Here is a 24,352-nt window from a genome sequence, read left to right as displayed (position 1 = left end):
GATGGAGAAGGAAAGCAAGGTGGTAGGTATGGGCCCAAAACACTTAAGAATTAGAATCGCTCCAAAGCTTATTTTCAGTTTCTTGAAGCTCCCTACTGACAAGACTTTTCTGTGTATAGGAAAGAGGAGGCAGAGTTTCACCTGTTTAAACTTTGGTCCATCTTCTGAAATCAGCAGAAGTTGCAAGAAGGTTTGCCTTTCCATAGGGTCTGACATGAGGACCACTGTGCCACACAGAAAGGAGTGGAATGAAATGGATCCATAGAACATCCTCACCAGTTAAAATTCTCCTGGGAACAAAGAGAGTCTCAGCAACCTTGTTGCTTGCGTCTTTTTCTGTAGATTTATGTGGCACAAAAAGAGACGAGCAGCGTGCTAGCCCTCTGCACATGGTGAGATTTCGCTCAGTGGTTTGAGAAGGTCAATTAAGTGTTAATTAGCACCCAGGATAACAAGGTACGATGCCTATGTGCCTTGTAATGCTTTTACATATCATGAGCTGTGCACAAGGGCATATCTAAATAAAATGCATAGGAAATAGCATCACGCAAATATGATCTACATTTTTTCTTGATCAAAGAGGCTGAGGGAAAAAAATAATTAAAAAGTAAAAGCCTTATGCAATGAGATTTAAAAGAAAACTTTCGAGGCTGACAAGACGCATCTGGCACAACTTCAAAGTCCATCAAAGTACATATAATCAATGTTTGTCAATAGCAGTTTTGCATCCTTTAATTTATCTTTCATGGATATAAAGCATGATGTTATTAGGATCCAGTCCATACCTTAATTCTGTTTGAGATTTGATGAATCAGGACTCTATTAAAATTCAGTGCAAATCAGCTTACTCAAGGACACATTACATAAAGTCGTGCGTTATCTAACTCCTTTTATCTTGCTGTGTTTCTAACTAGCTAAAGAATCTGGCATCTCTTAAACCTGTATGTGTGGCCACCAACATACTAAATCTCAAACACGTTTTACTCGTTGGCACCTGCTTAAGTTATGCACGTGTGGCATAATCGGCATACGTAAATTCTTTGTGTATATTTTTATGTATGAAATCTCCTTCAGGATGTTCACGCTCCAAAGTGAGGCATCGTCAGAAATAAGGGTCTCTGACATCCAGATTTCAGCACTCATCACAGAGTCTGTATCAAGTGCTCACATCTTATCTTTTTCACCAGAAAATCCCATTCAGGATGGGAAATGATGAGGCCCTTGTGGTTTCACTGTGTTCTTCCTCGTATTTCAACATATGGACACCCCACCCATCCATTTTATTTACTGTACACTGTTCAGGTCCTCCTGAGCAGACAACCATATTCATTTTTCTCCTGGTGTTGCATAATGTGCTCAGCACTGTCTTATTTAACTGTTTTATAACCATAGAGGAAACATATTGCTAAGGACTTCCTTGTGAACTTGGCCTGTGTTGTGAAAACACTGTATTTCTATCACCTTCTTCCTACTCAGGCTCTAAACTATCTGTGAGAAAAAATATGTCTTTTCACTTGTATTCATAACATGTAGCACAAACAAGATCTGATCAGTAAAAAATTTGTCAGCATTTCCGCAACAGAGGGTTGTTTATTCTTGCCATAATATTGTGATTTCCTCAGTTGCTACTGTTGTTACAAATGCTTCAGCTTCTGCAGACTGGGGGTTACTCAAGAATTTAAATTTTTATGAAAAGTAAGATTCCAAGTTCTCACATTTATGAACAAATGCTTGAGAACATGAACCTTGATGTCTGACATTTAGAAAATAATAAAAACAACACTCTCATGTTTTTAAAAATCTTATATTTTATAACTAGATCTTCACTATTTTTTCCTGTGGAAGGGAGAAAAGTAAGTCTGATTCATATTTTTTTCAATTTACAATAATAGCCAAAAAAATAATTCTAATTTAAGGAAAAGACTTTGTTTCATTGTTAATTTATACTAGTCTTTGATACTTACTGATTTGGCATATTTACCAGCAGTTAATGCAGTGATCATCTGGACAGGATGCACTTATTTAATCAGGGCAATCTGTTGAACATTAAACAATATTTGAAGCACAGTTAATTATTTGCACTGAATTAGCTCACCCTTGAATGATTGTGGCTTGTCTGAAAAAAACGTAGGCAAGAAGAAAAGGCTAATTTCAAGAAAAAACAAGCATAAGGATGGTTAACAGTGCTTTGGCCCTTCAGGTTCTTCCACTGGTCATTCTCCTAGGGAACACACATTTGTGCGTGAGTATGTTTTTATATTATTTTTCTTGCCACGTGCCAGCTCTGCTCCTTGCTGAGCCCTTCCCAGACAGCTAGAGCATTTAGCTGAGTATCCACATTTTAGGACACTGAGGTGCCCAAGTAAACGCTACATAAGAGGGAAGCCCCATGTTTTTTTGGAGCAGATATCTGCAGTGACCAGGAATTGCCCATCTGGGTGCGCTTGGTGGCCGCCCCACTCCCGGGGGTGTGCAGTGCGGAGTGCAGTGTCTCCCCCAGCCCTGGGCACTGAAAGATGCCCTAAACCACTGGGCTGCAGCATGGGCTGCTCCTCTTCATGCTCAAGGCACTAGATATCAGCTTAAACAGGTCAGGGGGACGCGCTGGCTTGGCAGTTTTGCAAGCTCTTTCCTCAAATGCAAAATTTACCCCAGCCATATGTTTTGGATGGCTAAATTATCATTGCTGCTAACATGGAAGGAAGGTTAATGGCAAAATATTCAACACAGCCAGAGATGGCCAGAGCCCTGCTCCTGCAGAGCTTGATATGCTTTCCCAAATCTATTCATCTCCTCTTTAAAGAAGACTGAAAGACTGACTTGCACCCAAAGCAAAGTTAAAAGTCAGTTTAAAAAACATTTCTTTTGTTCCTCCATGCACTGCAATCAATTAAATTTTCTCATGAAAGAATTTGGGGTTCTTTCAAACCTCTGCTTTCTTAATGACGGTTCCTATGTGTGCAGGGTCATATTTACTGAAATGCGCTGCAAAATTTCAGATGTTGACATGTTTAAATTGAGTCCTTTGGGAAAAATATATAGTGAGAGGTTTTAATGGGTTGTAGATCTTTTTGAAGAGCTCAGTGAATTCGTGATCAGTGATTTCTGCAACACAATAGGGTATTTATTAATTACCGTATCATCAGGGCTATCTATCCACTGACAGCTTGACTTGATCCACTGGTACATGTGGCAACTTACTGGAGGGATCAGTTCTAGGGTAGTTCCGTGTCAGTTCTACAGACATTGTGGGAACCCAATCTAATACAAATAAGCTCATAATGAACTGGTTGTGTTAATTCACAGTGAAGAAGATTTGGGTGCAGTCTTAGACAACACGAAGTCTTGCACAAATTTGTTCCTAACTAGTCCTAAGTGTTAGATTGATTCATTAGCTTTGGCAATCCTAATCTGATTTTGCTCTAAACACTGGTATGGAAAATGTAGCGTGTATCTCCCCACGCCCCTGAAAATTCATTAACATTGCTAAAATGCAAAAGCAATTCTGCTGTCACTGAAAAGCAGCACGACAGAATATTCAGCAGGCTAGTTTTTAATAAAACATGTTTTTTCTTCATAATTAATATAACAAGGTTTTCTGGCTTAGCACTTGGCATGGATCCCAGAAAAAAAAAGACGGGAATGAGTCGCCATGACGTGACCATTGCATGACAAACATCTTACGAGAGGACATTTTTGCCTTAATGATTTTTTCCAGAGAAAAAGTTACAATGAAATAGTTTGAATGAGAAAAGAATAGTCTTTGCACTTTGCTGAAACCATGGAAAACACCCTTAAATTCCTGTTTCCATCCTTTCCCAGTGCTATCTATCTTCATCATTCTCATTTTTTATTCAAATCTGGTTTTAAGAGTTTTTATAAGTAACACTATGATCAATAAATATTGTTGGTGAAATACAGCAGAAGTCAAATGCAGATTTAAAGAGTAGCCTGTACTGAGTCAGTCAAAATAGAGCAGGAAAGCACTCGGACACACGGCTCCAGCAGGTTTGGAGCAGGACCCTAAAGCAAAAATTTCCATTCTGTTCTTTCATGTTACCTGAAGAGAGACCAATTTCACCTGTATGAATCCAAACTATTTCCATAAAAGGCATAAAGCTGCATGATGGGTGCAAGTGAGAACAAAACTTAGTCCTTTATTTTAGCATATATGAGGCAACTGCACCAAAGATTGTCTTCAGACATGACAGGTCTTCTCAGGTTGGTTTTTTTTTTTCCACTTTTAATTACACTTCTGCTCAGCAAGATACTGTAGTAGGAATGTGCCTGCCATAATGTACTGTATTGTTAAGTATTCCTTACTTAGCCAAAGAGAAATCCAAAAAGCTCTGCTGCAGCAGGTTGTGCAATTCATCTACGCACCCCCCCCTTACTCACACTTGTATTGAAGCAACTTTTCTGAAATACACACAGATTTAAATGGTACGCTTAAACATTGCGCTGAGTTGAGCTAGAGAAATCTGCAACAGGACAAGACTGAGCTGGATCCCACAACACGCCGGTGACAGAGCTGCTCATACACCAGGCTGCAGCTCCTGTTTAGTAACATCCTAAAGTGCTTCAGCACATGCTTGCAGGAAAAAAAAAAAAAAGATTTTTTAAATCAACACATGTTCAGATCAGGCTTTTCCCTCGTATCAGAGTTCTCTTCAAACTCAACACCCCTGGCAGCAGAGAGGAATACCAGTGAGGGCAGAGCAGCAGAGGTGGCTCTTCACCAAGTATTTCAGAACTTCAAAAAATTGATGTCTGCTTGGTTGTGGTGGAGAGTGTTTTGAAGTCATTAACCATGCCCAGTCCAATAACCAAGCACAATTAGTAGCAGAAAGGGAAGGATTAAAGCATCACATTGCAAAGAAAACTTATCATGGGTCCCTGTCTCATAGCTGGCCCACAGCAGAGGAAACTGTCACCAGCAGTGCTGGTCTTTCCTTGCCTTAGGTGTTTGGAGACGGACATTTCAGGGTGTCCCCAGATCAACTCTGTCTGACATCTTTTTCTACCCACCAATGGATCTATTCCTGTAGTAAACTCCCACTTCTGATCCCCTCACCCTCTCTCCAGCGCTGCACCACTCACGCAAGGGCTTTATGCTCCATGTGTTGCTAACGGATCACTGCAAAGAGAAGCGAATGCTGTCACGCCCGCCTGGATTTGTGGCCCATCAGGTGTAATGCCCTTCTGCAGCACTCTCGCCTAAATTTGCCTGATGCAGCAGGAAAGCAACAAAGCCTTGGGAGTGCCCCCAGCTAATTGTGCACCGTGCTCTCAGAGAGGGAAGCGTTCCTCGCTGACCCCCGAAGGCAATCAGCTTATGCCCTGCAGCGTGCAGGTTGATATCCCATGTAACTAAAGGGACTTAATGACTTTGCATAAGCTTTAAGTCTAGCAGTATAACCTGCATTCCCAGCACTGGCTGCAAAAGCGTTTGATAGCACAGTGCACTTGTGTTAGTGTGACAAGGCTGGCTCCTCCAGCCCCCCTGAAATGGGTTTTGTAGCTTCCACTTGCTGTGGCATACAAGGCTGACCCCGTTTTCCACCTGGGAGCACAAGCACACTTCATCCACCAGTGAGCAACTTTAAAAACAGCCAGCTGCTACCAGGCCATCTCTCACAGTGCAAAGATTAATTTGGAAACTTTGATCTTTTGGAAAACAGGAGCAGGGAACTCCTGTGCAGAGAATCAAGCTGGTTTCAGCAGCACCTCAGAGAGCTCTTTCTTTTTCCCTGGATGCCTGTGGCTTTTGGTTCAGGTGCTACCGTGGGAAAGGTTCACAACTAAATATCAGCAAAATAAAGACTTTAAATGTAAACTTCTCTGGGTACCCTGGGACCAGTTGATAAGGAACATGTCATTTACTCTGAGGCACACGTTGCAGCTCAGTGTGGAGGCAGGAGATGTCTTGTGAGCAGAGAGGTGAAGAACTCAGAGGTTTTGGTGGAATCCTTTCAGAGAATGGTTTCCCAGGCTGAAAATACAACATGTGTTGCATGTGTGCTCCAGATGATAATATGCCCTGCTTTCATTATACTGCAACCATGGCCTTGGCTGAGAAATACAATGTCATTGCTGGAAAAGCCACTTTCCCTTGAAGTTCAAAGACTGTCACTACCCAAGATGGTTGCAGGCAAAAATCTGGCCGATTGTAAGAGCATCAGAACTGTCGATTCCCTCCTCCTTTGGCGAGAAGCCCAGACAAAGGTTCCCACTGAGAGCTGTCAGCGGGATCAAGGGGTTCACTACGAAAAGGCAGTAGTTGTGTCTGCCCTCATGGCTCCTTCATGCCTTATGTCAGTTGTGGATGGAAGTTGATCAAATATCTGTCCTCATTCTCCAGTTCATCCCCATCCCACCTCCTTCTTGGCTGCAAAGCTGTGACTGCACAGAAGAACAAATGAAAGGGCTAATATTTGTTTTTGTATGGTGGAGGCCACTTTGCAGCAAGTTGCAGGAGAATTTGCACAACTTAATGCAATTAAGTGAACAGGCCAATTCCTAGCAATGCAGTTTAATATTTGAGCTCCTGTAGTGCTTTGTTGCAAAGTGTGTGTATGTGTAGAAGTAGTTTTCATCCCTCTTGCTAGTCTGTCACACCAGCTTGAGTAGCTACACTCTTTTCTCTGGAATTACTTCTGTTTTGCACACATGTAAATTCACAGCCTAACCCTGGGTTGTGTCTTTGTGCTGCCTGTTTCTTCACCTGCTTTTGTGTTTTAATTATTCATTTTGATTGTAATAAGGGGTAGCAAATGTACCCAAGACACAATCAACAGTTCAACTGCAGAATGCCCTTGGCAGCTGTAAATAATTTCCCTTGAATTTGGGGTCAAATTTTCATGGCTTTTTTTCAGAAAGAATCACCAAAGATGAACTGGACATTTTTGTCTGAGAAAGAGGTGTAGGATTCTGTCCTGAGACCAAAAAAGCTCATGGTTCTGGTGTTACTGTTTGAAATCTATTACATTTCATTAATCTCGCTTTCTTGAGGAGTTGAAATGGAAAAAGGGAGAGTATCATGTATATCTGCAGTGTTTAACCTTGGTACAAAGCCTAATTAGCAAAGTTTTGATGGTTCTTTGGAGGAATGAAGCTTTGGTGAAGTGCTAATCGTTAAGATGATGATGACAACAAAGGTCAGGTGAAATTAGGATATTTTGAATTTCAGCCATTTTCCCACCATTTTTTCTAGGAGCCCTATAAATGTAATCGGCTCCACACTCAGCAATGCACCAGTGCCCATATAAAATGTCTCTCCCAGATATTTTTTTTTCAGGGTTTCTTTTTTATGAGCATAAAGTAATAAAATTTAAAATTGCTCTCCGCAAATTCTTCCAGCTTCATCCCCTGTCTCTGCGGACCTGCTACGAACAGGATCCCGTGATTTTATTCCCTCTTGAGAGAGCACACAAAGTATCGCTGTCGAGCTGCAGCAAGGAGACTGTTTGGTGAAACCAGCCCCACAGTCTAATTTCTTCTCTCCCCCGCCCCCCCTCCCCCGGCCTTTTGTTTGAATCCTGCTCCTGGTTGGGCTCAGTATTGCACCTCGTTGGAAGGACAAGATCCTCCTCTGCTGGCCATGAGCAAATATGGCATGGCAGGCTGGAGGCCCTGCCTTCACTGCCCCTGCTTGCACCCCCTCCTGCAGCCCCCATCCTGCAGCCCCACCCCGCCTGCAGACCCCTACCGGACCCCCCAACCTGTGCCCATCTCCTAACAGTCTCCTTCTTCATCCCACGTCTTGCACCCCGCATCCCCTCATGGCACAGTGGAAAAGGCAAGCTCAAGCGGGCAGGAGGGAAGGAGGTGAGTGCTTCTCCCTCCTCTGCTGCACACCACCCTGGAAAGCTTCATGCAGGGAGCCAAAAGGGCTAAAATTTGTCCCTGTGCTGGCTAGCAGGGGTGAAAATGCTTCAAAACCAGTGTGGCCTGGTGAACGGTCCAGTGGACCTCAGAAGGGAGGAGAAATTCTCCACACTAAGAGAGGTCAGCTCTGCCTGGAGTTTTGTCCCCTGTGGCTCTGCTGCTGCAGCTTGAGACAGGCACATGAGGGACAAAAGCTCCAAGACAGAACAGGACACTGGAGGCATATGGTAAAGATTGGGTCCAACTTTTGGACTCTCCATGCCAGGTGCTTCAGGAGCTTTTGTTCCCGGTAACATTTGTACTGTGGCAGCAGATAGAGGTTTTCACCCAAAAGCAAGAGGGAGTTTAGGGTATCTGCCCTTTTGTGGTCAGCTCTGCCCGTGGAGGAGTGCTTGGACAGGAGCGATAGGTGGGTAACCTGGACAAGAAAGTAGTGTAGCAAAGTGCTAGGTGTCTCATCTTTCTTTTTTTCTCGATGCATGAACCATCCCCTCAGCGTTGTGAGGCTATCATCTCTGCTCTACAGCCGGGGGAAGCTGAGGCACAGAAGAGCACTATGCAGTCATGTCCTACACCTCACTCAGCCTGGGCTGAAACCCTCTGGCCTTCCCATGCGATGCCAAGGGCTGTCTGGAGCGCAGGGGCAAACTCACTGAAGCCAAACCCTTCTGCCCACAAACCCTTTCCCACCCCATCAGGCAAACAGCACAACAGGGCACTGCAGAGGGCTGGGGAGGAAGGAGAAATGTTTCTTGCTTCATTCTGCTCCTGTTGCTGCTTCCTTATTCTTTGTTTCACCTATTCCTCCAAAAGAAAGGAGTACCCTTGCAGGGTTTGTTTTGGTCCGTGTTTACAGATGAACACTACCACTAATTGTAAATGGAGCAATTAGACCTTTTCTGTATACAGTCTCCATTGGGGTCTGGCAAAGGATCTGACAAACCCTGTACCTGCACTCAAGAAACATACACACCAAGGGCAGAGCTTTTACAGCCTTCTCATTTACCGTCATCTCCGCAGTCATTCAGGAAGGGCAATTGTGTGAGTGTGAGCGTGTGTGTCCTTCCAGCTGCAGAGGATTTAGTTATGTATGTGTGTGGCTCACTTCAGTGCACCTGGAAAGGGGCTCCGCTGAGCGGTTCAGGGGACATCGCTCTCATTAAAGTCGGTGGGAAGGGGAGAGCTGGAGTGTCTGTTCTCCCTGGCTCAAACACAAGAGGGACGCAAACATGCCTGAAGCAAAAACTCATTTATATATTCCAGATAATATTCGCAAATGTGAATTCTGGGCATTTTTTCCCCTGTTTCTTATTCATTGCTTCTGATTCATTCGTTCTTAGTCACAACCAGTGTTAGCTAGGAATGTCTTTCTTCTACATACTGTTTCTATATATAATGCACAACTAAACAGGGCATATATTTGCAGTTAATTGTGTCTGTAGCAATGCGTAGGTGCACATAATAATCGTGTGTGAGTGTGTGTGTATGTATGCTGTCTATTACATGTGTTAAATTGTTTGGAAACACATTTTCTTCTGACAAATCATGTGAGGTATGAAGAACAGCAGCTCCAAATCTCCATCTTTACACCCGCTGTTAGCACGTGTATTCTCATCACAAGCAGGTAATCCTGTCCACAGCTGGGATTTAGAGCAAGAGGGAAAGTGAGCTGAAATCAGCACGCAGGGGATGCATCCCGGTGTGGAGTCAGTACGTCTCCTTTCAGACAAACCTCACTCGCGCTCTTCAAAGGTTGAGAGTTCTTTTCCTTCTTCTGTTCCCTTTTGTCACTTGCCCTTGATCACGAGCCAAACAGGAAAGGCTGGAGCCCCATGTCGGAGGCCAGACACATGGCATTTCCTCACGGGAAGTGCCAGAAATGTTCTCCTCTATCCAAAAGTTGTTGACAGCCTTCCAGCTTGGAGGTCCAGATCCCACTGGCTGCGCCAGGCATAGGCACCGGGGCCGTGCCGCACCGCCCGACCTTCGCTCTGCCCTGCCAGAGCACGACACAGCCTCCAGCTTGGGCTTCTGTCGGTATCTTAGAGAAGTCAGACAAATAATCAGTGCGCAGTCACTTAATGAGCAAAGAGGTAATTTAACTTGTTCAGGACAGGTCTTTCCCAAAGCAGGCCAGCCCAGTGGCTCAGCCTGGATGCTCAGAAAAGCCGGAGTTCCCCCGTGTGTTGTCAAGAGCAGTGCATGTTTTAAGGCATTTTGTTAATCGTTTGAAAGAGCTCTTAAAATCCAGCCCAGTTAGCTCCAAAGGGGGTAACGAGCTTATCTGGATGTCCAGCACTGTGGGCAAACAGAAACTTTGTGCTGTAAACCGAGCTCCATGCTGGCTTTTGTTTTTCCAGAAACTGACTTTCTCCCCTTTTTGATCTCACGCAGGCTTCCCATTTCTTCTTCCTGGCCGACTTGCTGCACGGTAAGTGGTTTCGCTTTCTTAATTTTAACTTGTGCGTAAAAAAATGAGAGGCTGACAACCAGGTCCATCAAGAGCTTTCACTAGGGCCCGCCTCTGAATTTTATTAACTTCATGCACAGCTTTGCTGAGCTGAGAATAAGGCCTGTGATTGAGTAGAAAGTCTGTTTGACTTTGGACAAGTAATATGGTGAGCACTTTCAGACATCCACATGTGCTCTATGTTGGTGTAGGAGATGCTGCCACATCAGGTTCCAGCCAGGAGCATGTCCAGCACACTGGAGCCCAAACCAGAGGTACAGCAGCAGAACCAATTTGCAACTGATCACAGGGTGCACCTAGACCACATCTGCAACTCATAGCTCTGTTGCAAGCTAGGACTTCCCTGCCACTCTGTGGCTTCATGTGCTCAACACAGCTTTGGGGACCCATGGGCGACACAGTGGATCATGGGCTGGAGGAGAGGTCATGGTGCTGGGCTGCAAACCTCACAGAAGGATAAGCAAAGAGTCTAGTTATGCATGAAAATTGAAAGGCAAATAAATGAAGGTTAACTTTCCCTTGTAGCATATAACTAACTGTGGAACTGACTTCCACAAGGTTTTGTCCAAAGTGCAGGAAGGTTCAAAAACTGTTTATGAGCTCATGCAAGTAAAAAATCGTTAAAGGCTATGTAGCATTAAGATGTTGATAAGGGAAAAGCTGTGATGAATGTTGTGTGAGGATGTGTAGAGTGCGTGAGGATTTGTACATCCTTTAGTATCCTACTTGGTCCATGTAGAAGATTATGGTTTTATTGATAAGTTTAGCATTTTTTTGAGGGTAAGCCCTGCTCCTCCTTCTCTTGATTTCAGTGGCTTTTAGATCTCAGTTTATAATCTATAATTAATCAAGTATTACATTATTTTTTCTCATTTTCCTGCAAAAAAAGAGTGTGGCTTTTACTATGCACTCATTATTCATCTGCATTCCTGTTCATTCCAGTGGCATTTTGGCTTCCAGGTTAAGCTTGCAAGTCCAGTAGCCTTGTAGCTCATACAGCACTGCTTCTTTCCCCAAATCAATGCTGCTTTTCTAACAAGATGTGTGCAGAAAACAAATTTCCAAATAATTTGTGAGTCTGAGCTCAGTATTTGGCTTCTTCAATTATTTGGCTGCAGAGTCATGCACTTAACTCCAGGCTTTACGCACAAGCCTTGTGCAAACTAGTTGATTTGCCTTTTGATGGTAGAGTATCCCTTTCACAATTGCTGAATTCATTCCCTCCCTTATGCTTTATGATCCTTACCTCTGTCCCTTCACTACCTCTGCACTCTCCCGCTCCCCATTCTCCTGCACGCCCTCACTCCTTCAGCCGTCATCGGCCGCCTTCGCCCAGCGCCCGTCCCTCCGAGGATAAGGTGCTGCAAAACTGCTTTTAAGTAACAGCCACAAAACTATTTGAAAGGCTGGCTGCCTTTGTTGTTAGCTGGTCTCACTTCTTTCTCAATTTCTTTCTGAAGCCGCAGATACTCCCAGCCACCGCCCGCGTGGAAGGGAGGAAATACCATGAGGTCTCGTCTCTGCAGAAGCAAATGAGGGACATCTCATTATTTAAAATACAGTCAGGATTTCAGCCTCGTAAAAATAACACTACATTATTCTCGGAGCTGGAGACAAAAAGCATTTAGAAAGGTGGTAGGAAAACTCATGTGCTTGAATTAGGCCAGATTTCAGTCAATCCCCAGAGGTTCAGAGAGCCTGAACAAACGCTGGGTACTTTCTGGCGCTCTTGATGTGTGTTGGCAATAGGCTTTAACTTTGCACATCACTCATCTTGACAACTGCAGTCCAACAAAGTTACATCGCAATTCAGGTCACTCGATGGCATCCTAATGCATCACTTTCCCACTCGGAACATTAGTCATGACTTGATCCAGCGAAGGTTTTGAAAACAGTGTGACTGCCGGTGTTGGGATATCTGTTCTCTCCGTAACAGAGAGCCCATGTAAGCTAATGAACAGGGGAATATTGATCAGAAATCCATCACTTGATTGACAGCTCTTGGCAATGTGAAAAACTGCAGATGAAAGCTTGAGCAGTTTAAAAGATCACCCAGACCTCAAAGCTGATTTGAAGCTTTAAAAGTCAATCTCTGCCTATCAATTATGGGGGGATTTTTTTTGTACTACACAGAGGAAAGTTATTCTTTGAAAATTTGCATGCAGGATGTCTAATTTAATTTCATGTAATAGTCACATTTCAGTGACAAATGTCAGATCACTGCTTTTTTAAGCATGTTAAGGTTTTCCAGCACTTACAAAGAATGAACACTCTGATTTAGTAATATGTTTAAATCAACCAGTGTATCAGACTTTGTGCGTTAATTATGTGCTCAGATTAAAAAAAGTGTTGTTTTTGCTTTACTAAACCTATGGCTTGTTATGAATAATTAAAAAAATGGAATGGGAGCACTTCTTAAATAAGAGATGTGGAAGCCAAATAGTTGTTTAATGTCGAAGCAATGACAAACAAGACATCTTTTAGTTTGATGTCATGTACCCAAGTCAGGGTTTTCTGTTCTTTGTTTTTCACTGCTTCGTGCAGTTGGGGAGGACACAGAGTAGCTGGGAGGTGGGAAGCATCACTTGCATGACCTGTAGAAGGTATTTCTGTTTCACAGTTTCGTAAAGAAATGGAGATGGAGATCTTTCTTCATAAAGAAAGTTGTCGATGGAGAAAGCAGGGATGCTGATGATTTCTCGGATCGGCTGCACTCTCACATCACCTTGACTGGTCTCCAGGCCAGGCAGCTCAGCTTCCCAACTCCCACTGTTCACACAGAGGGCCAGGGTACCCAAAAGGGTTTGCCCTTTCCACATGTGCCCTTAACTGCACAGCTCGGTCATAAAATTTCTTGCAGTGGCAATTGCCGGACCATGAGGGGGTTGCTCCATGTCACCCGCTCGACCTCAGCCCTGGCCACCCAAAAGTCCCCTCCTCAAGAGCTGCCGGGTGCCAAGCTGGCCTCAGGTGTGCATCAGCCTGTCCCAAAACTGCCCGGGGTCACCTGCCCCATCAGTGCAAAGAGGGGCTTGTGCTCCTCCACCTTGCAGAGCTGCCAGAAGCAGACATCCTGCAAAACATGAGTTGCATCTTGGCCAACTTGGGTTTTGCTGCAGAGACGCGCTTAAAATAGTTCATAATGGGTCAACAAGTAGTTTCATAACTGTTATTACTAAATGATTAATCCATTGCTACGAAATAATGCCAATGTAACAAAATGAAGTGACAGTACCGTCCTTTCTTAAGCTTACTTACACTAAGCAGTTGGTTTAAAAAATCACGGTAGACGCTTCTACAATGGCTTAGCTATTTGTGCTTATTCAGAGCACTTGTTTTTCCTCTGTCGACTTGAAAGCATCCTCATCAGTCGCTGTAAAGCATGCTGGGCATGTTTGCAGTCTGCTTTTGGCAGCTGTAACTCCCCTGTTCATCCTTCCTAACTTTTAACAGGTATATCTTTTCTATACAAAGGGCTACCCCATCCCTCAGAACCCTTCTTTAAAGCATCTGTGGAATAAAAGCCAACGTACCCCACTAAGATTTTGAAAATAAACAGGGGAAACAATCAGACTCCTTCAGACAATTCCCTCAAACTCAAGGCCACTTGCGAAATCTCCCATCCGATAAAGTGAGCTTGCAGGCTGTATTTCAGGCAAAACCCTCTTTTTGTTTTTCTTTCTTAACTACATCACATTAAATTTAATTTTGTTCACTGTAGACAATGTCCTTATCTTCCAGCGAGATCCTTCTGTTCCTCAGCAAGGCACACACTTCTGCAACACTTGCACACTGTCAAGACTCAGCTCCTGTGGAAATAATGAGCTGAGGAAAAGGAGTCTTGACTTGACATAGCAATAAATGAGGTGAAACTTTCCTCTTTATTTTTTTTTTTTTGGTGAGAAATGAGAGTTGGCATGTAGGAAAAAAAGAAGAAAAAAAGACAGTTCTATTTTAATATGAAATATAAAACACCCATTGTACAAAACTGGAATTTCTTTTTTTTTTTTTCAGAAGCAAAGAAAGAATAAAGATGAAGGCTGCAAGCGAATGAATGAGGAGAGAAAACTAAGATAATGCAGTCGATAATCAGTTCAAGGCAGAGCATTATCCATGGGGCCATCGGTCCGGCCCTAGGGGAGAGCTTTTTAAAATGTCTCTGTACGTAGCTTAGCTTTGCTCATTACCATAGCTTGTCTTTGAAACACCGGAGTGGCTTCCACCGGCAGCAGCCGTACCTGAGCAAGGAGCCGCCAGCACACTTTAATCAACCGACCCCCCCAAACACAGGCTGCAAAGCTGCGGGTCCCGCCGGTGCCGGGCTCCCAGGGAAGACACTGGCTGCTGGGAGGCTGCAGGCTCAGCTGAGGCATGGATGGGCTTTTCAGGCCATGTGTGCTGTGCCAGGCCCTCTCTCCTCTGCAGGGGTTTTGCAGACAGGGAGCCACACCAGTGTGCACGTGTCTCGAGCCCTCAGTCCCCTCCGATTTCCCTTGAATAGTCCCCCTGCGCAGCAGGCACCCGTGGGCCAGTGAAGGTCTTGCCTCGCGCTGCGGCAGCAGTGACGCTGGTGATCAAAGCAGCCAGACAAAGAAAATCCCTTCTTCTTGTAGGAACCTAAACCTCCTTTTCCTACTGTGCTGGTGACAGCCCTCAGCATCTCCCCTGGCTGTGGTGCCATGCAGGGAGCTCGTGCCCAGGCCCTCCTGTGTCCCCTCCGGGGTGCCCAGCTGCCACCACAGGAGCCGGCTGAGCAGCCAGGGCTTCGGCACCCTCCAGGACTGGTAGTAAGGGCAGAGCTAGGGCCAGCGGCATGTGGTGGTGGTGGCTGTGCTGGGTGCTGGGTGAGCTCTGCCCACGCCAAGGAAGAGCTGAACAGTACCTTTGGTCCTCAGGATGATGCGAGCTCTGGACCCACTGATATCCCAAACGAGCTGAAGGAGAAAAGGACTGTCCATGCCAGGGAATAAATTCTTTCATACCTTCTCTCCTTCAAGCAGTTTTAGTTCCTCTGTTCTTCCACCCTCTTCTCACCCCTCCCTGCAGACGAGGCTGATGAATACGAGTACTACGATGAGTACAGCCAACCGGAGCAGGACCCCTTCCTCCAGGAGCAGCCCTTGGAGGACCCTGACTGGTTTGAGGAATATTTTGGCTACAGTGATACCAGAGAAGGTACCTCTGACGGGTGGGCAGGGAGACGAGGAAGGGGTAAAATCCCAGCCCTGTGCTTGCAGCATGAGTGTGGCAGGCCTCGGCTGCCAGCCTGCTCTTGAAATGCCTGCATCAAAGGGATGAGTTAGGAGGATTGTTTGCAGTGTTCTCCTTTGTATTTCTCTTGTAAGGAGCCTGTGTTTTATCTCTGGGTTTCACAGGATGGATTCTGATCATGCAGAACATTTCTGATTGCTACTACAAAAAAAAGCACAGGCTTATTTGTCTATAGGCACTGTAAGATGTAATTGCTGTTTTCATGGGATATATGTTCTGTATTTATGCTGGGACCCAAATGTAGTGCAGGCTTCCTGGGTTTTGTTTGTGGGTTGTTTTTTTTTCTTTTTTCTCAGTTGCAGGGTTTTTTCTTTGCTTTTCTTTTTCTGTTTTGCCAAACTTCAGGAGAGCAGGAAAGGATCCTCAAGATTGCTCAGGGGACACAAAAAGAGACAGGGAAGTTGCCTGTAACACCCTCTGGGTTATCCCCTGGTACAAAGAAAGCAGAACTGGTATGTGGCTGCCCAATACCAATTGCTTCTGGCAGCCTGGATTGGATAGCTTGGGCATGGTGTAAGGAGAAGCACTCAAGTGACTACCAGCAGGTGCCCCTTCCCTTGGAGCAATAGACACCCAGGGGTATCGTACAGTGTAATGGTGGTGGATGGCTTTTCCAGGGGAGATTTAGTGCCCTTTTGTGACCAGTGCAATGCCAAATCCAGACCTCCTCATACTAAGTGCATGAAGGCAGATGTCCAGGGCCAGCTCTGGCTCTTAAGGCATCAGCTTCCACTGCTGCCATGGAGATGAATCTGTCCCTCAGCAAAGGAAGGGATTACCCCATTACAGCTCCATCGTAGACATGGCATAGGGAGCTGAGAAGCTCCAGAACCAAAGCTGTGAGCTGTTACCGCTTGCAATAAGCTCTGCAGCATTTCATAGCTGCTCCTGTGGCTGCTGAGCTGATGCATAAGCACGATACTGGCTACATGGGATGCTCTTCCCAGGAAGGCAGCATTCTGCAATCAGGAAATACAAGAAAAAAAAAAAAAGTGATGGAGGTAGAGAAGCCGAAAGCAAACCTAAAAGGTGTTCATCTTTACCTCAGCAGACCCATGCTCCTCCAACCCCTGCAAGAACAACGGTAGGTGTGAAAACAGAGGAAGCAGCTTCAGCTGTCTCTGCCCTGAGCCGTATGCTGGGACTACATGCGAGAAAGGTAATCACTCTTTTGCTAACTTACACTCCTTTTTTGGGCAACTAATGTTACTGTCACAGCTCTGTCAATGGAAGCAAACACAGGGCTTTATAAACCCACTGTTTGCTGGGCTGAGGGTTTTGACAGCCTGCTGCGGTCACATTCATAGGTCTCACACTTAGCTCCTCGTCCAGACCAAGGTCTGTCTAAAGCAATATCCAGTAAACAGACCTCAGGTGTGCAGAAAGCGCTCCTCTATCACCTGCCAGGTGGGCAGTGGGGAGCTGCTCATTGGTCCTGTGGATTCTTTGCCATAGATACTGTGAACAAGAAGGGATACCCCAAGCCCACACCAGCCAAACGAAAGCCTCCTCCTTGCATCAGGAGAAAGCATGTCTTCCCACGATCCCTGCGAGGTCACAGCTCTTGTGCGCACACAATTGCTGATGAATTACCTTGTGTCTCTGTTTTCCACAGTGAAGGACATGTGTCTGGAGAAGAGGTGCCACAGGGGAGACTGCCTGATTATGTTAACCCCACCTTATTTTCAGTGCAGCTGCAATCATCCATACAAGACACCCAACTGCCAGCAAGGTGAGCACTCAGCAGGGCATTGAGTGATATGTGGTGAGGACAACACGGCGAGGTCACCTCACCACGGCCAGTCAGTGGTGGGAAATCTCATGCAGCCCACCACAGAGGGTGGTCCTGCTCTAGTCATCCAGCTGGAGTCTGCTACAGCTCCCATCCATGGGGCTGGTCAGTGATGAGTCATACTTGATTTACAGGGTGGTCATTCAGACTGGTAAAACCCCCAGTGATTAGTGTTTTTCAAGAGTTCATAAGAACTCATAAGAGTTCTCCCCAGTTTCCATCAGGCATGCGAGTGGCTGTACAGCGTTCAGCAGAGTGACAAGGCTGTTCTGTGTTTTCTGCATTGACAGCATCTTCACCGTGCAGGCCAAACCCTTGCAAAAATGGAGGTATCTGCATACGGCACAGAATCAGATCAAAATTCACCTGCAAGTGCCCTGAACCTTTCAGAGGGAGATTCTGTGAGATCGGTATGTCATAGCTCCGGAGAGAGGGCAGGAGCGAAGCCTCCAGACAGCCAAGGGCTGGCTTTACCCCGCAGCCAGACTAACCGATGCTGTCACCACACCAAGTGCCTGACTAGACCCAGGGCACCAGCCTCCTTAGGGAGAGTGTCGGAGGAAGAGGCTGACTTCTGCAGCTGCCATTGGGAAAGGGACTCGAACCAGTTCCCATACTGATGCTTTCTAAGTGTGCTTCAGTGAGGTGCCACTGGTACATAATGGGTGAGCACACGTTTCCCAGAGGTTGCACGTGTCCCATGGGGAAGCAACATCAGGCTTTCCTTGAACACTCAAAAGCTGATGTAGTGGAGATTCATGTCCAGTTGTCTGTGACTCCACAGGCTGAGGGGACAGCTGCTGATACGTGGATGGGTGGCCAAGGGCAAGAGATTACTCCAGCCTGAATGGAGAGACTTCTGTTGCTGCAGCATCACCATGGGCACCAAACCCCACACATGTTGCCAAGAAGAAGGATTTGTTTCTTTCTCTTTTAAAAGTTGACTGCACTTCAAACTCCATGTACCACTACATGCTCCACATTGCAGGTGGCTTTTCCTCCACCCTGCCTACAGGTTACATTCACAGCCCTGCAAGCTTCCTTCTGGCACATCCATTGCCCTAGCACGATAGCAGCTCTGTGCCCAAGTCTATGTAATCCTGCTGGCACCATTTCTTGCCCAGGCCACTGGTAGAGAGATTCTGCTTTGGCATTAAGACACCTCTTAGCTAATAGGTCTTTACCATGAAAAGAGGTTTTAGTCATTTGAAGTCAATCAATCTTCCAGCTGGACAGATGTTGGGACATTACTCTTATTTCTAGCCTATGCAGTATAAGGGGTATATATACCAGTAGGTGCTTCTGATTCTCCATAAAACGAACACAGGGCAAGGAAGGGAAGGAAGAAGAACCACTTTGGGCAAGGAAAAACACAAAAGTCATTTTCATACCAGTATTGTCTTCCTACAGGACTGGATGATTGTTATGAAGAAGCCTCCTCTAATTACAGAGGAAGAGTGAACCAAGCAGCAAATGGCAAGACCTGCCTACACTGGAATTCCCACGTTCTCTTGGACTACCCTATTAATGCCTTTATGGAGGATGCTGACTCTTATGGCATCGGTGGACATAACTACTGCAGGTAATATTTTGGAGAAGCAATGGCAGAGGTCGATATCAAAGAGAGCACTGAGGACAAACTGTTCTTGAAGTTGGTAAAATAATGGTGTTAAGATCTCACACCTTTCGAGACTCTGCCTGTCTATAAACACCAGGATATTAGAGGTATACTCCCTAAGTCGTCGTGCTGATGTGAGGCTTCCAGAAACAGCCCTCATTTCCCTGAATCAGTCCCTCAATTTTCTTAGGGCTAAGATAGGTATGGGGACAGTAAAATGGCAGAAACCCCACTCTCATCTCAGGCATCTCCTTTGTCAAATCTTACGAGAGAATATCTTTGTAAGTTTGGCTCTCACATGGAAGCGTGAGGCTGCTCCCCTAAGCATCCTCACTCAGCTCCTTCACTGGTTTCATGAAGATTTCCCCATTCCCACTGGCTGACAGTCTCAATGTTTCCTTCAGGAATCCCGATGAGGATGAAAAACCCTGGTGCTACATCAGAAAAAATCGTGAAGTGGAATGGGACTTCTGTGACATTTCACCTTGCTCAGGAACAGGTAAAGAGTTACAAGTGATCTGTTTGGCAATGTGCAGGTGCTCCAGAGCAGCAGGTGACTCCCTGTTACTTAACTCCTCCAGTCTGATATTATCTCTGCATTATACATCTGCTGTCTCTTCCAACACAGTTGAAGAGAGCCTGTGGCCAACAGACAGACCCACGGTCCCACCTCAGTCAAATGAAATATTCGAAACATGTGGACAAACAGAAATTCAAAGCACGATAAAGAAGATCTATGGTGGAGCTAAGACTACAGCTGGCAAACATCCCTGGATGGCATCTCTGCAGAAAAAGACTTCAAAAAGCAGCAGACATTTCTGTGGTGGAGTGCTAATTAAAGCATGCTGGGTTCTTACTGCTGGGCACTGCATTGAGTAGGTGCATGTCCTATGCCTAGGGCAGATAAACGTATAAAAATCAGGATGGTTATTAAAGACAATTTGGAATCCAAATTATTTGTAATCCAAATGATTGCTGAGAATTAAATTGAAAGGAAAACATATATGGGAAAAAAAAATGAACACGTACATGAAAATATACTTGAAAATGGTACTTGCTGAAATAACAAATTAAATTTACCCCCTACTCACCTAAAATGAGCTAAAATAGTTGTGTGAGAGAAAAAAAAAGGAAGAAAGTAACAAGGTTTTGCAATGTGTAAAAGAAAGACTCCATGAAAGTTTCAGGGGTTATTGGGATATCATAAGCAATATCACATATTGCATCATAATTAAGATCTCCAGAACAGCCAAAATATGCATTTTGCTTTCAATTGTTTATATGCCAGCTAGCTTAGAATATGACGTTTCCTTCAAAATCTTTGTTGAATAGATTGGAAATCGCCATCCTTGGAAACTGGCAAATTACACTCTGGAGATCATTCCAGCACAGATAATTTAAGTATGCCCAGGCAATGGCAAAAAGTCGTACTCCTATGGCTCCATGGGTTGCCACTCATCATCGCAGCCGCAGTAATAGACTGTGTGCACACTGCTTCTGCCCTAAAATGCAAAGAAAACCACATTCATGCAGCTTTAAATCACTTCATTTCGTGATTACAACAAGTTAACAGCACATGTATTGTCCAACACCTCTGCTTCCCTGACTAAGCCTTCCTGTAACAGTTTTAGAAAATCTTCTGGCCATGCTCTACGCTAGGAAGCAATATCTTGACTTCCAGATACTAAAGGTGCAGGTTTTGACCACCACTGATAGACAATATCGGCATGTAATTTATGTGTTTTTTTGCAGAGAACCAGCAGAAAACCTCCAAGTAGCCCTTGGAAAGCAAGACCTCAGGAGGAGAGAGCATCAGGAGCAAATATTTGATGTGGAGAAGATCATTGTACATTACAAATACAAAGAGAAAGATGGTGTCCCACACAATGATATTGGTAAATCCCCTTTATTGAATATTCATGTGGTTCACCTCCAACCTCAACTGTTTGAAGCGCCTCTCTCCAGCTGAAACCAATGTAAAATTCTCACTGAGACTATATTCTAGAAATAATAAGGCCAAATTGTTGTTTAGACCCATTCGTATCTTTGGGATGTGAATTGTGATGGCCAAGCAGAAATCACTGTGTGGGAGGAGCAAAACAAGAGGCACAGGTCCAGAACACAGCGGAAATAGCCCGTCAGGTAGAGGCAGATTTGCGCAGGGCTGTGTCACAGGCTGGTGGTGACGGTTAGGGATTAAAATTAGCTACACATACTTTTTATTGTTGTTTGTCTTCGCTCCAGCACTACTCAAATTGAAACCAGTTGATGGTCACTGTGCAGTGGAAACAAAGTATGTGAAAACAGCGTGTCTGCCTAACTTCTTCTTTCCCGTTGGGACGGACTGCTTCATTTCTGGATGGGGCGCAAAAGAGACAGGTATTTGTGGGCTAGATGGATTTTGGTGGGTACTGCCATGGAAAGGTGGGTTGCTACTTTCAGTAGACCCAAATGTGGACCTAAGCCCTTAGTGAAACCAAGACATGGAATTCAAAACTAAGAACGGCTGAACCCTGCCATGGAAATTACTCATTAGCAGAAATCTCCAACTGCTAGACGAACCAAACCTTTCAGAGTTCTGAAAAAAATCCCTGACACATTTTTTTTTGCTTGCCATCTGACACACCATGTCATGGTTTCATCTGAAGCCAGCAACAGAAGCAAGAAGGTATCAAGAGAGAGGCTATTGTACAGTTTGTGTGTTTCAAGACAGGACCAAGAAAGACGGGAACTTTCACATGGTTTTCCAGCCCATTGGGTCAGATAAAGCTTTTCAGAAGCAGCATCTGGATCTTCAGATGCACTGAAAAATTAAAAAAAATCCGAAGCTTTTCAAGTTCCACCGTCTCTTTCCAAAACCTTTCTTGCCCACAGTAAATCCTAAGGGGAGAAATTACTATGCTTAAAAAAGATAATGGCAATTTTCTGAAAAATGCATTTTCTCATGTTCTGATTGATGTGTTGCTGTAAAGCAGCAGAAGGAAAATGTGTCACTGAGGCTGCAGTAGGTGTCCTAGTGCTTTGTGACTGATACAGCCTGATACGATACATAGGACCAAATCCTCCCTTCTGATGTAACTCTCATTGAAGTCCACAAGAGACAAGCGTGTTCATTTGATCAGAATGCACCAACAGAATTTAATGGACATTTTTTAAAAGTTCCAAATAAAAAGTCTCTCTTAAAAAGGGTATGGGGAATTTTATTTTTTTTTTCCCCAACAAAGAATATCAAGTACCCTGTACGTGTTCAAACTAGAGGGCTCCTTCTTTGAGCAGAGCTATTATTAGCATTTCAGGAAATCGCTGTAGAAATGGAATATTTCCTGAAACTCAAGCAGAACCAAACTTATAAACCACCTTTAATTATCTACAGATGTAGTGCTTTGAAACTCTGGCTATTGCCTTTAGATGTCAAGTTATGTCTTTAGATTCACTGTAATTAATCATTGCCCTTAAATATTGTATGATTTTCAGTTTTCATCTGTTTCATTAGCCTGCATGTTAAAACATCTAATGGCACCAGTCTGAGAAGTGCTGAGCAGCTCAAAGTCCCATTGGGACCCGTGGGAGCTGCAGACAACCAGCACCTTTGAAAAGCCGGATTACGTGGGCAGAGTGATCGGAGCCAAATTCTGAATACCTCACTTTGCTTTTATTCGGGCAATAACTCGGTGTCCTGAGTAAAACTTCCAGGCTCCAACTCTAACCCTTATCATTTCAGGGAGATACTTTTCTTCTTCCCAGGCTAGTACATGCATCCCCTCCTTCTCTTCCCCCTTCCCATCCAAATGGCAAGAAAGTTCGTAATCTGAACAAAGACAAGATGTAACAGGGTTGGGAGTAAGGTGACTCCGTTTTTTTGGTGCACATCTCGTAGATGAAATATCCCATCGGCTGTTAGATGCCAATGTCAAGCTGATTTCACAGAGGAAATGCAACGCACCCAAAGCATATGATCACATACTGGATGAAAGCATGTTTTGTGCAGGAAGTCTTCAGAGACCCAGAGCTGATTCTTGTCAGGTCTGTTGCTTTTTCTGTATTCATACACTAATTTTTTTTGTGTAAATAGTCAGACTGTGCAGAGGAATAGCTTTGGCAGGGTACTGCATATGTATCTGTTTCTTCCATCAGTGCATCTCAACAGCCATCGTCTTTGTACAATTTGGGATGTATAACCCTAGAGGTAATGCCACTGTCAGCCACAGGCAGTTCTATGGAAGTTAGAGACTAGCCTCGAAAGTTTGGCTTCTGGGGCAGTTTGTCATAATAACCTGAAAACTTGCCTTTTTTCTCTCGATTTTATTATGGCCTCTGCCATGGGCACCAATTCTAATCCAATTTTCACTATCAGAGCTAAGACTTGTAGGGAAAGTCAGGATCCATATTTCTTTTCAATACAGCTAGTGCAAATGTAAGCAAGTTCATATTTATGCCATTGTAAGATAAGCCAGAGTTTGAACAATGCTTCCTAGGGTGCAAACTACCACTGTAAGCATATTCTGTAACAGAAATCATGACACGGATCAGCTCAGACTAAAGTTCTTTTGAGGGGTGTGGGAGAGATCAAGTATTTTAATTTACACCAAGGATCACATCTTTATCCTTCTCAGCTCAGGCTCTGATCGCCTGGTACTTTCACACCAAGGAAGTTCCGAGTCACCTTGTCAGATACACGTCACAGACTTGAACAAACAAAAACTTACATGTAAAAGCTCTGGTATCATTTGACCCAGTTCCAGAATTGCCAGCCTATGTTTTGCGTTATGTTTTGAACATGTGCGCTGCTTCTTCTCATCAGGGAGACTCCGGCGGCCCCCTGACTTGTATGGAAAACGGCTCCTACTACGTGTATGGCCTCGTGAGCTGGGGTGACGGGTGCGGGTTAAAAAACAAGCCAGGAGTATATACCCAGGTGACAACATTCCTCAGCTGGATTAAATCCAAAATTCGGTCTGAGTCAAGGTCACTTCATTAGGAGGCAGCTTCGGAATGACAAATGGTAAGCTTGAGATACTTACTTATTTTTTATCATTTCCCCAAATGCCTCCTCTTTGACCAAAAACACTATTGATATTTCCTTATGGCCTACATGGGGCATCTTTCATCACCACCTTGAAAATAGCCTTAAAGTGCTTGCTAGAATGTCAGTGGCACTTGTCCTGTTGGGGGCTTTGAAATAAGCCCACATTTTGTAGGCAAAGCAGATCAGAAAGTAAAGCAACTCCAGTTCTTCCCCAAATAAATCAGAGTCGCAGCTGCCAATGTTTCCAGTTTCAGTTTTCAAGCCTTGAAAATTGTGCAGGCTCAGCTG

General features: G+C 44.6%; 1 protein-coding gene across 1 annotated transcript; it reads left to right on the top strand.

The window, feature by feature from the left end:
• Positions 1 to 2,173: 2,173 nt before the first annotated feature.
• HABP2 (hyaluronan binding protein 2) lies at positions 2,174 to 24,016 on the top strand. The gene is made up of 13 exons (XM_086466858.1): positions 2,174 to 2,275; positions 10,282 to 10,318; positions 15,404 to 15,532; positions 16,677 to 16,787; positions 17,244 to 17,360; positions 17,711 to 17,830; positions 18,831 to 19,002; positions 19,443 to 19,551; positions 19,642 to 19,913; positions 20,791 to 20,933; positions 21,283 to 21,417; positions 22,916 to 23,061; positions 23,840 to 24,016. Exons 1-13 carry the CDS (start codon positions 2,174 to 2,176, stop codon positions 24,014 to 24,016), a joined length of 1,770 nt encoding a protein of 589 aa, XP_086322984.1.
• Positions 24,017 to 24,352: the final 336 nt, after the last annotated feature.

The sequence above is a fragment of the Leptosomus discolor genome, chromosome 6 (assembly GCF_034619465.1).
Source record: "Leptosomus discolor isolate bLepDis1 chromosome 6, bLepDis1.hap2, whole genome shotgun sequence".
Lineage (NCBI taxonomy): Eukaryota > Metazoa > Chordata > Aves > Leptosomiformes > Leptosomidae > Leptosomus > Leptosomus discolor.
Note: the sequence above shows the minus strand (reverse complement) of the source record. Positions and strands in the feature narration are given on the sequence as shown.